Here is a 13,579-nt window from a genome sequence, read left to right as displayed (position 1 = left end):
GACTTCAGCTTCTGGCATTATGATACATTAGGTGATATGACATTGTTTTTGTGACATTGGTGGTTTCATAAGAGGTAGGGGTAGTCTTCAAGTATCTTCCCTCCCCCACAGAGGAAACAAGTTTTAAAAAAGATGCAGTTGGAATCGAACTTCCTGCCCCAGATGGGACTGCACTGGCATTACCAAGAGCCTGAAGGCAGCTGTGATTTGTAAAACTTAAGTGTAGTTCCCCAGCTAAGCAAGAGCCGTCCAGGGCAGCTGATCTAGTTCCAGGATAGTAACACTGCTGACAACCTACAGAAGTAGAAGTGAATCCTCCCTAGAGGACTCTGATTAATATCACAAAGACCACCAGCACAGAGGCAAAGATTGAAATTAGAGTCCACAGAAACAACAGTTAACAGATGTAGGTCCCCCACCTCCAGGTACTGGAATTGTCAGGTTCGTAATGAACCACACTATGCAAAATAATAGGAGAAATAAAGGACATTAAGTTATCTCGTGCTGTGTAACAAATTACCCCAAAACTTAGTGGATTGAAACAACAACATTGTTACTTCGCAGTTTCTGTAGATCAGGAATCCAGGCATGGCTTAGCTGGGTCCCCTGCTTCAGAGACTATAATCAAAGTGTCAGCCAGGGCTGTAATCACCTCGAGGCACAACTAGAAAGGATCTGCTCCCATACTCATTCTTGTCATTGTTACCAGGGTTCAGTTCTTCACAGGCTATTGGCCAGAGGTTCCACGTGTCACCCACCAGGGTCCTTGGACTCTTTTTTTTAATAATTTAAAATTTTTTATTTTATTTATTTTATTTTTAGCTGCATTGGGTCTTCATTGCTGTGCGCGGGCTTTCTCTAGTTGCGGCGAGCAGGGGCTACTCTTCATTTCGGTGCGCGGGCTTCTCATTGCAGTGGCTTCTCTTGTTGCCTCTTGGCACAGGCTCTCGGCGTGCGGGCTTCAGTAATTGTAGCACATGGGCTCAGTAGTTGTGGCTCGCGGGTTCTAGAGTGCAGGCTCAGTAGTTGTGGCGCACGGGCTTAGTTGCTCCACGGCATGTGGGATCTTCCCGGACCAGGGCTCGAACCCATGTCCCCTGCGTTGGCAGGCAGATTCTTAACCACTGCGCCACCAGGGAAGCCCCCTTGGACTCTTTAATCAATAAAAATTGATAAGAGGCCAGACGAGAAATTCAGGCAAGCCTTTATTTGGACTCTTGCTGCAGCAGGAGGGAGTGAAAACAAGAAAGAGGTGCCCTTGTTTGCTCCGTGATGGGGAGCAAGCCGGTTCCTTAAATGGGGTGAGGGGAGAAACAGTTTTTCGGTAGGCAGTACTTCAGGAAGTAGGAAAATTTTAAATTAACCTGGAAAGATGATCTGAGAGACAGGAAGGAAGAGGGAGAGCAACATGAATCATAAACATTTACGTAATTACCAATAAATATTGCCTGCATAAAATAAGAAATATATTCAACGAGGGCATTAAAAAAGTCAAACTAAAATGCTGACAACACTAGTTGGTTAGTCTGGGAGGGAGTTTAACGGAGTTAAGCTGTTATATTCTCTTTGTATTATTTGAGAGAGGGTTTAAGATCTTTAACTTTTTGCTGAATTAAATATGTAAGGTAAAGTTTCAAGGATAACCAATAAAAATAAAAGAGAATTCGTGTATAAATTTGAAACCAGAAGAAAGAGAAAATAATGGACTGAGGAAACAAACAAACAAAAATCCAGTAAAAGATAAGAATGGAGGAAAAAAGCATTGAAAAGGCAGAACAAGAAATATAAAAATAAAATGATAGAAATAAATCTAAATATATCAGTAGAAAATAAATATAAGTGGACTAAAGAAAAAATTCATAGAACTACAGGGAGAAATTGATATTTTAGTTCATTTGTTATTTATTGCAGCTTATTCCTCTAGTTTAATGTAATTTAATGTGCAGGGTAAATGTCTTAATATTTCCTATCAGCTATTAGAAATCAAATCCAGAGTGCAGACAAAACATGTTTAAAAGAAACAAATGTGGGCTTCCCTGGTGGCACAGTGGTTAAGAATCTGCCTGCCAATGCAGGGGACACAGGTTCCATTCCTGGTCCGGGAGGATCCCACATGCGGAGTAGCTAAGCCCGTGCGCCACAACTACTGAGCCTGAGCTCTAGAGCCTGCAAGCCACAACTACTGAGCCCACGTGCCACAACTACTGAAGACTGTGTGCCTAGAGCCTGTGTTCTGCAACAAGAGAAGCCACGACAATGAGAAGCCCGCGCACCGCAACGAGGAGTAGCCCCCGCTCACCGCAACTAGAGAAAGCCCGCGCACAGCAATGAAGACCCAACACAGCCAAAAATAAATAAATAAATAAATAAATTTATAAAAATAAATAAATAAAAAATAAAAGAAACAAATGTTTTTTAATATTACTATATATTTTGTAAATATATTTGGATAAATGAGGGCAACTGTTCTCACAAAAGAGAAAAGATCTAGAAAACCATAATTCAAAAAGAGTCATGTGCCACAATGTTCATTGCAGCACTATTTACAATAACCAGAACATGGAAGCAACCTAAGTGTCCATCAACAGACGAATGGATAAAGAAGATGTGGCACATTTATACAATGGAATATTACTCAGCCATAAAAAGAAACGAAATTGAGTTATTTGTAGTGAGGTGGATGGACTGTCATACAGAGTGAAGTAAGTCAGAAAGAGAAAAACAAATACGGTATGCTAACACATACATATGGAATCTAAATGGTTCTGTTGAACCTAGGGGCAGGACAGGAATAAAGACACAGACGTAGAGAATGGATTTGAGGATGCGGGGAGGGGGAAGGGTAAGCTGGGACGAAGTGACAGAGTAACACTGACATATATACACTACCAAATGTAAAATAGATAGCTAGTGGGAAGCAGCTGCATAGTACAGGGAGATCAGCTCGGTGCTTTGCGACCACCTAGAGGGGTGGGATAAGGAGGGTGGGAGGGAGGCGCAAGAGGGAGGGGATATGGGGATGTAGCTATGCATGTAGCTGATTCATTTCGTTATACAGCAGAAACTAACACAACACTGTAAAGCAATTATACTCCAATAAAGATGTTAAAAAAAAAGAGAGAGAAAAGATCTAGCTGACTAAATTGATAACTTAATGAAGATTTACTTCATCACTTTAAACACACAGAGGTGAGAACCTAACGCATGTCAGCATAGGATAGGCTAAATCTATTTTGTTACATCCATAATATAGGTTAGAATAGGAGATTTTAAAAAGACGAAGTGTATTTATACGGTTTCATGAGAAGAAGAAAGTTTGAAAACAACATTAACACAATAATCATATCTGTGAAAACGTGAATATTCTGTTAAACTGTAAAGCTTTTATTTTAGGGAAAGGATTTTGGGAGGAGTATTTTCACATTCTGCACAATACACTATCATGTATAAATTCATTACAAATAATATTATTTTCCGATTCTGGAAAATAAAGGATTTCATCTTTCTTTCTCTAACAGCAAAAACAACCATGCCATTTGTGGGTTACTAGGCAACGCTCGCCGGACCAAACCATCCTCGAGGGTGAGGGGGGAGATTTTGCTCTAAGGAAGTGCTCGGGATTCGTCATGCGGCCATCTTTGAGAGGGGCACAGCTGTTTCCAGCCTTAAAAGGGAACTAGGACTGAATGGTGGTTGCTAGGCAACGCCTAGGCACTGTCGCCATCGTTGAGCGTGGCACAGTGTTTGCCACTACAAAACGGAAAGCCCAGCCACAGCGGTTGCTAGGCAACACCTCGGCACCGTCGCCATCTTTGAGTGTGGCACGGCTCTTTCTCAATTTAGAATGTGAAACGTACTAGTTTACGTGATGGTTACTAGGCAACGCCTTGGCGCAGTCACTACCTTCAAGTCGGGCTCTTCATTCTCTTAGTTAAGTAGAGTCAAACCGCTTCAAGGAGCGACTAGGAAGCTTCGCAAATACAATGAGCCGCCATCTTTGTTAGGGGTATTGTGACTTCCGGCTGGGGCGGAAGAGAGCGTAACGGGGCTTGGGGGAGGTGCTGGAATAGGAGTTGATGGGGGTTTGAGTTGGATGAAGAAGGCGGGAATCCAGTCCTCTTCCAGTCAGCTCCCCATCTCGCCCTCTGTCGGCTTCGGACCGCAGCCTGACTTAGTGTGACTACCGGCATGCTCCAAGGCGGGCATTGACTGTCCCCACGAAGGGACTGGGAAGCGGGGGTTCCAAATGGGGGAGGAGGGGACCGAAGGCACCGTACATCTGCTGTGCCTCGCGGCATCCAGCGGGGTCCCTCTGTTTTGCAGGAGCAGCCGTGGCGGCGCCCCTGCCCGCCAACAGGTGGGGCCCCGGGCGCCTGGATCTCCGAAATAGAAGGGGTTTAGATGCTTGCACTCTGGGTCTTCAAGGGAGTAGGGGCTGGGGAAGTTTCAGAATTGGGTTTGGAGGGTCAAGGGTGCAATTGACCAGTGATCCTGGTTCCCCGAAGAGGAGGGGCCAGGAGATCTAGAGAGAGGAGGGGGTTGGGGACCTGAGTCATTTGTTCCCATAGAGGACGGGATTTGAGGGCTCCTGTCTAAAGTCCCCAATCTTTCCCCAGCTCCCATTCTCTGTCATCGGCTCCCTCAATGGCGTCCACATGTTTGGGCAGAATCTCGAGGTGCAGCTGAGCTCTGCGAAGACGGAGGACACAACCGTGGTGTGGAAGAGCTTCCACGACAGGTCTCCAAGGGTAGCTTGGGGGCAGGGCCAGGGTGATAGCCCCTGTTGAAGACGACCCCGAGGCCATCCAGGTCTCCAACGCCAGCTGTTTACCTGGCTGTGGGATCTTTGACAAGTCAGTTACCCTCTCTGATCCCTGAGTTTCTCTGAATGAAAAGCGGGTTGTGCTCGGGCATGGATGTAGCTGGCATCCAGGATCAAGGGCAGACCCTACTCTCCTCCCTGCCTTGTTTCCTTGGCCTGGACTCATTCTTCCTTCTCACCTTCCTTTCTCACAGCATCACCCTCATTGTTCTGTCATCTGAGGAGGGCACCTCGGAGCTGAGGCTGGAGAGACTACTCCAGATGGTGTTTGGGGCTATGGTGAGACTCCCCAACCCTCTTTTCCAATCCCAGGAATCTGAACTCTCAGCATCCTTCTCCCTCAGGACCCAGAAATCCTGGAGCTCAGTCCCTCCTGCCTTGGACTAAGGAGTCCAGATCCCCAGTTTCCTCCTCCTGCAGACACAGGAGTCTGAGTCCCCAGCGCCTCCTGTCTTATAACCAGTTATCCAGGTCCCCTGCTCTCCTATATGGTTGTTCTAGGTTCTTCTTGTGGGACTTGAAGAGCTGACCAATATCCGCAACGTAGAGAGACTGAAGAAGGAGCTGAGGGTGAGGCTGCAGGACGTGAGGATGGGAAGTTAGGGTACCTGGTTACTGATATTTGGGAACTACAGTTCCCAGAAGCTCCTGGGGCAGCCTAACCCAGTGGGTTCAGGGGGCAGCTTGGTTGTATGACACCCCTCAGCAAGGCCCAGTAGGGCCAGTTTTCTGAGGAGGAGGCAGCAGATCTGGGTACCACCTGGGTCCTAGGCATCTTCATTTTCCCTCTGCTAGGCCAGTTACCGCCTCATCGACAGCTTCCTTGGGGACTCAGAGCTCATCGGGGACCTGACCCAGTGTGTGGACTGTGTGGTTCCTCCAGAGGGGTCCCTGCTGCAGGTATTGGGAACGCCTTGTAAACTCTTAAAACTGTCCCTCTGGCCCTGGCTCAGTCCGCATCCTCTTACCCTTGGACCATTGCCTCAACCTCTTCCTATCCTTTTGGCTTCTAGTCCAACACCCCCCCCCTCCCTTGACCCCGGAAGGATCTTTCTACACCGAGAGCTGCCCCTGCCCCTCCCCTGGTCACGGCCCTCCCGTGGCTTTCCATCACCCCCAGGACAAGGTCTCAGCCCCTCAGCCTGGTGTTGAGGACCTGAGGAATCTGACGCCCGCCAGCCTGCTCGCCCTAATCTCTACTAACTCCACAGTCCACCCTCTCCCAGCTGCCTCATGAGTCTCACAAATCCCCACAACTTCCCAGCTTCCCTGCCCTGGCACATCCTGTTCCTTCTGCCTCGGGGATCTCTATCTCCCCTTCCTTAAATATTGCTCTGGATTCATCTGGCATGGCTTGCCTCCCAGCATTGTGACTCTCGGCAGGTGACTTGACCTCTCTGAGCTTCAGTAGGTTGTAGATTGCGACTACCTGGCATATAATACAACGCGATAAACCATAGCTGCTGCTGTTACAAGTATTAGCTTCAGTAGGCTGTGTCAGGCTATGTAGCAATCACCCTACCTGTTTAATTTCACACTGTGACTTCGGATGGTACCTGCATGTGAAGGTGAAGGAACTCAGGCCCAGGGAGGGTGAGACACATGAGCATGGCCACCAGGCAAGCTTTGAATCGTATGGCCGTCTCTTCCCACCCCTTACGCACCTGGGAAGTCACTGTCGGCCCTGCTCAGGTCTCCTGACTCGCAGCCGGCCTGCCTCCCTTACTCAGGAAGCCCTCTCTGGGTTCGCGGAGGCTGCGGGCACGGCCTTCGTCAGCCTGGTCGTGTCGGGCCGGGTGGTGGCAGCGACAGAGAGCTGGTGGCGACTGGGGATGCCGGAAGCCGTGCTGCTCCCCTGGCTGGTGGGATCCCTGCCGCCGCAGGCCGCTCGCGACTACCCGGTGTACCTGCCTCACGGGAGTCCCACGGTGAGTGAGTGGATGGGGCGGGCAGGGGGAAGGTGGGGGCGGGGAGGAGCGCGCAAGGGGTGGGACCTGGAGGCTGTCTGGAGGAGGCGGGGCTTGCGATGAGAAGGGGAGGAGCTCCGGCCAGCCCACCCTGCGGGCTGCCTCAGGTGCCGCACCGGCTTCTGACCCTGACGCTCCTGCCGGGCTTGGAGCTGTGTCTGCTCTGCGGGCCGCGCCCTCCCCTCAGCCAGCTGGATGCACAGGTGAATCTGGGCTACGTCCCGCTCTTCCCCTATTTCACCTGCTACCCGCGAGCCCCGGCCCTTCTCTGAGCACCCTGACCCGCGAGTGCGCTCTTTACGCTTGACTCGCCCTTGGCCCCGCCCCCGCCCCTTAGGCCCCGCCCCCTTCGGGCTGTGCTCCTATCACCGTCCCCCCAGCTCGGCCCCTCTTTCCCTCTTACAGCATCCTTCCAGGCCTCGCCCCTTCCACGGTCCCCTCTGCCCTCTGCCCTTATGGTCTCCTCCCCTGCTCTAGCCAAACCGCCTTCTCTTGGTATCCCCCCGACCTCACCCACCGGCCCCGCCTCTCTCGCTGACCACGCCCCCTGCAGCTTCTGGAGCGCTGGTGGCAGCCACTGCTGGACCCGCTGCGGGCCTGCCTGCCGCTGGGATCCCGAGCGCTGCCCGCGGGCTTCCCCCTGCACACGGACATCCTCGGGTAGGGCTCAGACGGGGGAGTGGGTTGGGGGTCCTCATCCCCTCTTTTCTGGCCGTGACACCTCTTTTCCCACAGGCTGCTGCTCCTCCACCTGGAACTGAAACGTTGCCTCTTCACGGTGGAGCCCTCGGGGGATAAAGGTGACTGAGAGGAGGGCGGGGCCGGGAGGGGCGTGGGCTGGGGAGGGGCTCTCTGTTACCCTGTCCCTCTTCCCCCTTCAGAACCGTCTTCTGAGCAGCGTCGGCGCCTCTTCCGCTCCTTCTACACCCTGGTCACCGCCACGCACTTTGCACCAGGTCAGCGGCGGGCACAGCGCCCCGTTTGCACAGGCTGGGACACTGAGTCCCAGCTCTCACAAGGTGGTGGTGGGGAAACTGGTGGAAGCCAGCTGTGAAGTGGGCGTGGCTGTCTGTGAGGACTGGGCAGTGCACACTGACAGGAAGGCAAGGGAGGGGCAGGGAGGTCCCAATCTGCAGGTTTCAGGACCTCCTGGCTAATCCTAATAGTTAACACTGAGGCCTCATGTCCTGCCAAGTGCTTTTCTGTGTACTGACTCACTTCATCCTCATAGGTGAGGGCTATCTCCTGTTATGTCATCATTCCCATATTATGGATGAGGAAACAGGCTCAGCTAATAAGCAGCAGAGCCACGATTCAGCCAGGCAAGCCTGGCTCCCACATCCACACACTCCTGCTCTAGTGCTGCAAGTACACGCTTTGCCGATAGTCTTGGGTGGAGGAGGGGTGGTAGATTCCACAGAGCCCAGGTCCGGAAGGAAAAGTTGTCATATACGACCTGTGAGGCCCAGAGAGACAAAGGAAGGGACCTAGAGTGACACTACCACACCAGCAAAGACTCTGATGAATGTAACAAAATGGTAAAAAGCTCCACCTGGAAGGGGCAGATGACTGTCTCTTCCTAGCTATGCGACTCCACCTCCCAACCTGCTTCCCATCTGTAAGTGGGGCAGGGTCCTCAGAAGGGTTACGGGAGGTCTTCCCTGGAGCCAAGCGCCCGGCACCTGGGAAACATCTCCTGTGTGTTTACGATCTGTATTGCTAAGCAGATTACCTAGGGCTGCACACGCAGTGTCCCCAGGAAAGTGGGGGACTGAGGCTGGGTGGGAAGAGGGGGAGAAAGTCCGTGATCTTCTCAGGTCCTGACAGCTGGCTTGAGCTGTAAGGCTCTCCTCTGTCAGGAGTCAAACTTAGGCCCAGGATGGGGGGTGGCTCCCGGAGGTCGGCATCCTAGTTGTCCAGGCCCCACTGGTCACCTCGGCCCTCCCTGTCCTTCCTTCAGAGCCGGGGCAGCCAGAGGAGAAGGCGGAGGAGGTGGTCCATCAGGCCCAGGTACCGAGAGCCTGCTACCTGGTGTTGGGGGCTGAGGAGCCAGGCACAGGATGGCGACTGGTGGCCCTGCAGTTGGGGCCACGGCGGTTGCTGCTGCTGCTGTCTGCTCAGAGCCCCACGCATGGGCTGCGGGGCCTAGCCACCCACACTCTGCATGCCCTCACCCCACTCCTCTGACCGCTGGGCGTGAGCGCCAGAGACAGACAAGGACATGGGGCTGTTAGCGTCTCTCTGTTTATTCGCTCACAATAATACACAGCCCCTGGACAGGGAGGGGGCAGGAGGGGCTACGACAGGGTGGGGTGGGAGGGGAGGAGGTTCCCACTTCCCTGGCCCCTCTCCCCTCTGTGCTTCGGGGGGGAAAGGGAGGGAGGGGGCTCCCCCTTACCCCCCAGAATGTAAACAGCAGCAGATGAACAAAAATAAAAATACAAAAGGCTGGAGGAAGGTCCTAGGCACCCCTCGACCCCGGGGTCTTCCCTGTCACCAGCGGAGGTCCCCTCGCTGCCCCATCCACCACGGCTGCCTCAGTCCTGGCGGCTGCCCAGTGCCGGCCACATCCCCGGGGGCAGAGTCCAGGGCTCAGAACTGCTGGGCCAGCAGCTCACACAGGTGACGGGAGACGGGCTCCTTGCTGGTGCGCAGGGTCAGCCGGTACATCTGGGGGGACACGGGGACTCAGGGAGGAGGCACAGAGGATGGCGAGCCCGGGGGATACAGGGCAGATAAACGATGAGAGGAGAGAAAAAGGATCAAGGGATCAGAAAGGTGATAGAAGGGACAGGGGAGACAGAGGTAAAGGATGGAAGATAAAAAAGAGGCCACAAAGGGTGGAAGGGATATGGAGAGATGAAAATCAGGGAGGAAAAGGGAGAGGAAGACCAGAGGATGGAGAGACAGGAGGGAGACAGGAGAGGGAGGAGACAGGGGCACAGAGCAGAGGCACGTGATTAAAAGAACACAGTGAGGCAGGAGGGGGCCGGGTGCAGAGAATGCACACAAAGCAGGGAGCCTCGCAGACCACCACTCACCTGAGCCTGGGCATTGGGCTCCAGCCGGAGCAGACAGCCCACCTGCAGGGCTTTAGTCTGGATGATTCCAGCCCCCACGAAGTTCTCTGGGTTGGGGTCCACATTGTCCAGGAGAGCAGAGCCAAACCCCAGGAGCTGAGGAGGAAGGGGGGTAGCCGTCAGAGGGTGCCCGATCTCTGTTAACTCCCAGACAGTGGCACACCAGTTCCCCCAAACCCTTTGGAGTGGAAATTGGCCCCACTTTACAGATGGGAAAACAGAGGCTCACAAGTTGAGCAGCCACTGCTCCCCAAATCCCAGAGTTGGAGAGAGAGGCAGGGCTGGGAAACTAGCCCCGGTGCCTCTCCTGTCTAGCCTGTCTCTCACCTTGGCCTTAGTGACTTCCGCGTCCATGGGGTGGTTGGCTTTGAAGATTTTCTGCGCCTCCTGTTGGGGGCTGGGGGCCGGGAAAGGTTCAAGTCAGGGATCTGGAAGCCCCAGCCCCGCCCACCCTGAGGGCGGCTTTGGCTCCGCCCCCCCCGCGGCTCACAGGCTCAGCTGCTTCCAACGCTGGAAGAAGTCCTGGGCCGCCATCTCCGTCGGCTGGAAGAACTTGTTGATGGTCACCGGGAGCTTCAGGGTGAGGGATTGGGGGGCGCCCCCGTACCTGGCGGGAGAGGAGGGAGGGCTCTGTCAGACCACACCCTCGCCCCGGAATCCCCGCCCACCCGGCAGCGCCCCGCCTCCTGACTCACCGGAAGCGCACGGACAGGAGCGGGGGCGTCAGGAAGTCCCGCAGACACTCGATGTTGAGCACCTGCTGTACCTGCGCCCCACCGTCCACCTGCGAGGCCACCCGCTTGGTCTGCACGGCCAGCTGTGCCCGCTCGTGGTCAAGGAAGCCAGAAACAGGAGCGACCCGTGGTGGGGGGGGTGGTGATGGGGAAGGGACTTGACCATCATCACCTGATGGTTCAGAACTTTCCTGGAACCCCAGCCTGCCGGCCCTTCAGGGACCCGGCGCTGCCGTCCAGGGCTCATCATACATGGCCTAGCTCCAAAGTCCTTCCTAAGCCAAACCTCTGACCTAGGTGCCTCCTCTAGCCTTCCATAGTGGGCTCAGCCACCTCCATTATGGTACAGGTCACACCGTGGCTCTGAAGGCTGACCTGGGTTTGAATCCCAGCTCTTAGCCACCTCGGTGACTATGGGCAAGTCACTTAACCTCTCTTAGCCTCATCCAGCACAAGTGCTCTCATCCAGCACAAGTACTTGTCAGTGTGTGTGGCACAAGGTAGGTTCACCAAAATGGTGGCAGTTAGTGTTGTCACCATCTACCTTTGTGTCAACAACCCATTGGCAAGGACGGGGTCTTATGTCTCTCTCTCCCCCGGGCCCTGCCCAGCACAGAGCTGAGCCTACAGGAGGCCTCTGGAAATGTTGAATGAACCAAAGAACTGAAAAGGCCATCAGGTTTTGGGGTCTAACCGCTCTAATTTCCAAGTTGTGCAAACTGAGGCCCAGAGAAGGGGGACAGGGGACTGACGACACTGCTCAAGCAGTTCCTTTATGCCAGCCACCCTTCCAGGGTCTTCGAACCAAACTGATCTTCAAAACAAGCCTGTGAAAAGGAGGAGGATCTACACTTCACAGAAGGGATAGCAAGGCTCAGAGAGGCCAAGTGACTGGCCCAGGTAACACAGGAGAAGGCCGTGGTTGGCAACAAGACCCCCAGGCCTGGCTTTCGGGGGCAGGAGGCACTGGGATCATGGGTGTGGAGCCCGATGGAAGACGAGGTCAGGACACGGGAGGGGCCTGACAGGGACCAACTGAGGCCCAGAGCAGCTGTGATTCCAGAAGTAACACCTCCTGCATCCCTATCACCTGTCACTGTCATCTCCTGTCCTGTTAAAGAGGCCCACCCCATCTTACAGATGACACTAAATCTCAGAGAAGTACCATGGGCTCAGGCTTCCAAGTAAGAGGGCCAAACAGGGGTCTGGACCTGGGTCCATCTCCTTCCCAGCTGCCAGGAAGGTGGACCTGGAGGGGCAGGGCTGGAGCCAGGGGGCTGAGCCAGGCCGACAGGATATGAGTCTGGAGGTCTCCAGGGTGGACCACGGTGGGAGAGAAGTTCTGGAACTGCACTGAAGTCTTGTTGCCATAGAAGAGATACATGCGGCCTGTGGAGGGTGAGGAGAGGTAGGGCTCCATCTGAGTTCCTTCCACGCCCTCCCGAAGCCAAGATCTCCCTGAGACTTCACCCCATCGCCCCCTGGACGCACCCAAGTTCTGCCGGAACTCTGACTTGACTCCAATCTGCAGCAGCTGGTTCTCAAACAGGACCCCGTTGTTCCTGCACACGAACCTGGGTGGGGGCGGTGGGAGCTCAAGATGACGGGTGCCCGCCTGGCTCCTGCTCTGTGCTTCCCACTTGTCCCCACTGCCCTCCCCAACCTCACCCACGACTCACTTATTCAGCAGCTCATCGGCTTCTGGGATGGGCGGGCCAATGTCCTCAGGACCTGGGCTGCAGGTGGGAAAGGAGAGAGATGGGAGGGGGCTTGGGGGGCTAGAGGTAAAGGCCCAGAGCTAGTGGTGGGAGATTGCAAGCCCTGAAGGAACAGAAGCCCAGAATCCATATACCCAGATTCCCCAAAGAGCCCCAAAATCAGACTGGCAATTGCCTCTAGTGGGAATAGGACCCTGGCAGGTACCGTCAGCAACCCCCTACCCTGTATCAGACGGCCCTGATTTTCACTCCCTTCCAATTCCTTGCAGCTCATCAGGAGAGCTTGATGAGAGCTCCCAGTCCCCTAACCCTCCCTGGGGACACGGGAGTCTGCCCCCCAACCCCCTGAGGCCACCCCTTACTCAGCAGCTGGAGCTGGGTCAGCCAGCAAAGCCATGGGGCTCTCAGGGGCAGGCGGCTCCAGCTCGCTGGGCCATCCAATCCCAGAGCAGACAAGAGAAGACAGGCGTGGCAGGCAGCCAATCCCAGAGAGGCAGCAAGAGGGCGAAGAGAGAGGGAGGGGGGAGGAGGGAAGGAGAGAAGGAAGAGCAGGCTGAGACATGGTGATGGGAAAGGACAACACAGGGTGGCCAGGGTCAGCCGAGAGTCCAGAGTGGCCCAGAGGGAGGCAGGAGGCCGGGGGAGGCGGCAGCCAGGGCGGACAGAGGCTCAGGGACAGGGAGGGAGGGGGGAGTTGGGAGAGGGCAGATGGAAAGGGGGCAGCCCTGGGCCCAAGGCGGGCGGTACCTGAGGAAGGCCTCCTCGGGGGTGGGCCCCAGGCTAGTCTGGGCGGCCGGGCCATCGGAGAATACGTCCACCAGGAGGTTGCCCGCACCCGAGGGAGCTGGGGGTGCCGCTGGGGGAGGGGCTGCCCGCAGCCCCAGGAGGTCGGCGGAGGGTGAGGGCGTGGACTGCAGGGAATGCAGGCACAGGTGAAAAGAGAGGACGGCGTGGCTGGGCCCAGCCCCCGCAGCCCAGCCCCACGGGACTCACCACGGTGCTGGGGGTGGGCTCCACGCCCCCATTGATGTCATGGCTGCTGGGCTCCCTCCGGCCGTCATCCAGGGCACTGCCGGCCCCCGGCCCTTTCTTGCGTTTCAGCTTGGCCAGGATGGACGACTCGCGCTCGGGGAAGGGTGGCATCTCCTCCAGCACCGTGGCCTGCGGGGTCGGGGTGGGGGGGTTGGGGGGGCAGGAGCAGGTCAGGGACGGGCATCCCGGGGAGGAGGAGGGGACAGAGGTGCAGAGGAGGGGCGCG

General features: G+C 55.1%; 2 protein-coding genes across 3 annotated transcripts in view; one reads left to right on the top strand and one right to left on the bottom strand.

The window, feature by feature from the left end:
• Nucleotides 1–4,064: 4,064 nt before the first annotated feature.
• FUZ (fuzzy planar cell polarity protein) lies at nt 4,065–9,091 on the top strand. 2 transcript variants are annotated; one of them, XM_068529218.1, is made up of 11 exons: nt 4,065–4,357; nt 4,617–4,738; nt 5,017–5,101; nt 5,324–5,392; nt 5,618–5,722; nt 6,553–6,750; nt 6,897–6,992; nt 7,343–7,449; nt 7,525–7,589; nt 7,671–7,745; nt 8,750–9,091. In XM_068529218.1, the coding sequence occupies exons 1-11, from the start codon at nt 4,247–4,249 to the stop codon at nt 8,974–8,976; spliced, it is 1,260 nt and encodes a 419-aa protein (XP_068385319.1). In that variant the 5' UTR covers nt 4,065–4,246; the 3' UTR covers nt 8,977–9,091. The 2 variants fall into 2 exon arrangements, with proteins under 2 accessions (XP_068385319.1, XP_068385320.1); XM_068529219.1 differs by lacking the exon at nt 6,897–6,992.
• Nucleotides 9,018–13,579, bottom strand: part of AP2A1 (adaptor related protein complex 2 subunit alpha 1) — a 37,410-nt gene continuing 32,848 nt past the window's right edge. Inside the window, exons 14-23 of the mRNA XM_068529216.1 lie at nt 13,315–13,482; nt 13,069–13,232; nt 12,283–12,339; nt 12,095–12,177; nt 11,904–11,992; nt 10,565–10,689; nt 10,360–10,476; nt 10,197–10,266; nt 9,831–9,965; nt 9,018–9,459 (exon numbers count right to left, since the gene is read on the bottom strand). Of these exons, the coding sequence (XP_068385317.1) occupies nt 9,382–9,459; nt 9,831–9,965; nt 10,197–10,266; nt 10,360–10,476; nt 10,565–10,689; nt 11,904–11,992; nt 12,095–12,177; nt 12,283–12,339; nt 13,069–13,232; nt 13,315–13,482 (1,086 nt within the window). The 3' untranslated portion in view covers nt 9,018–9,381. The remainder of the gene's footprint in view (nt 9,460–9,830; nt 9,966–10,196; nt 10,267–10,359; nt 10,477–10,564; nt 10,690–11,903; nt 11,993–12,094; nt 12,178–12,282; nt 12,340–13,068; nt 13,233–13,314; nt 13,483–13,579) is intronic.

This window comes from Eschrichtius robustus, chromosome 19 (genome assembly GCF_028021215.1).
Source record: "Eschrichtius robustus isolate mEscRob2 chromosome 19, mEscRob2.pri, whole genome shotgun sequence".
Lineage (NCBI taxonomy): Eukaryota > Metazoa > Chordata > Mammalia > Artiodactyla > Eschrichtiidae > Eschrichtius > Eschrichtius robustus.
Note: the sequence above shows the minus strand (reverse complement) of the source record. Positions and strands in the feature narration are given on the sequence as shown.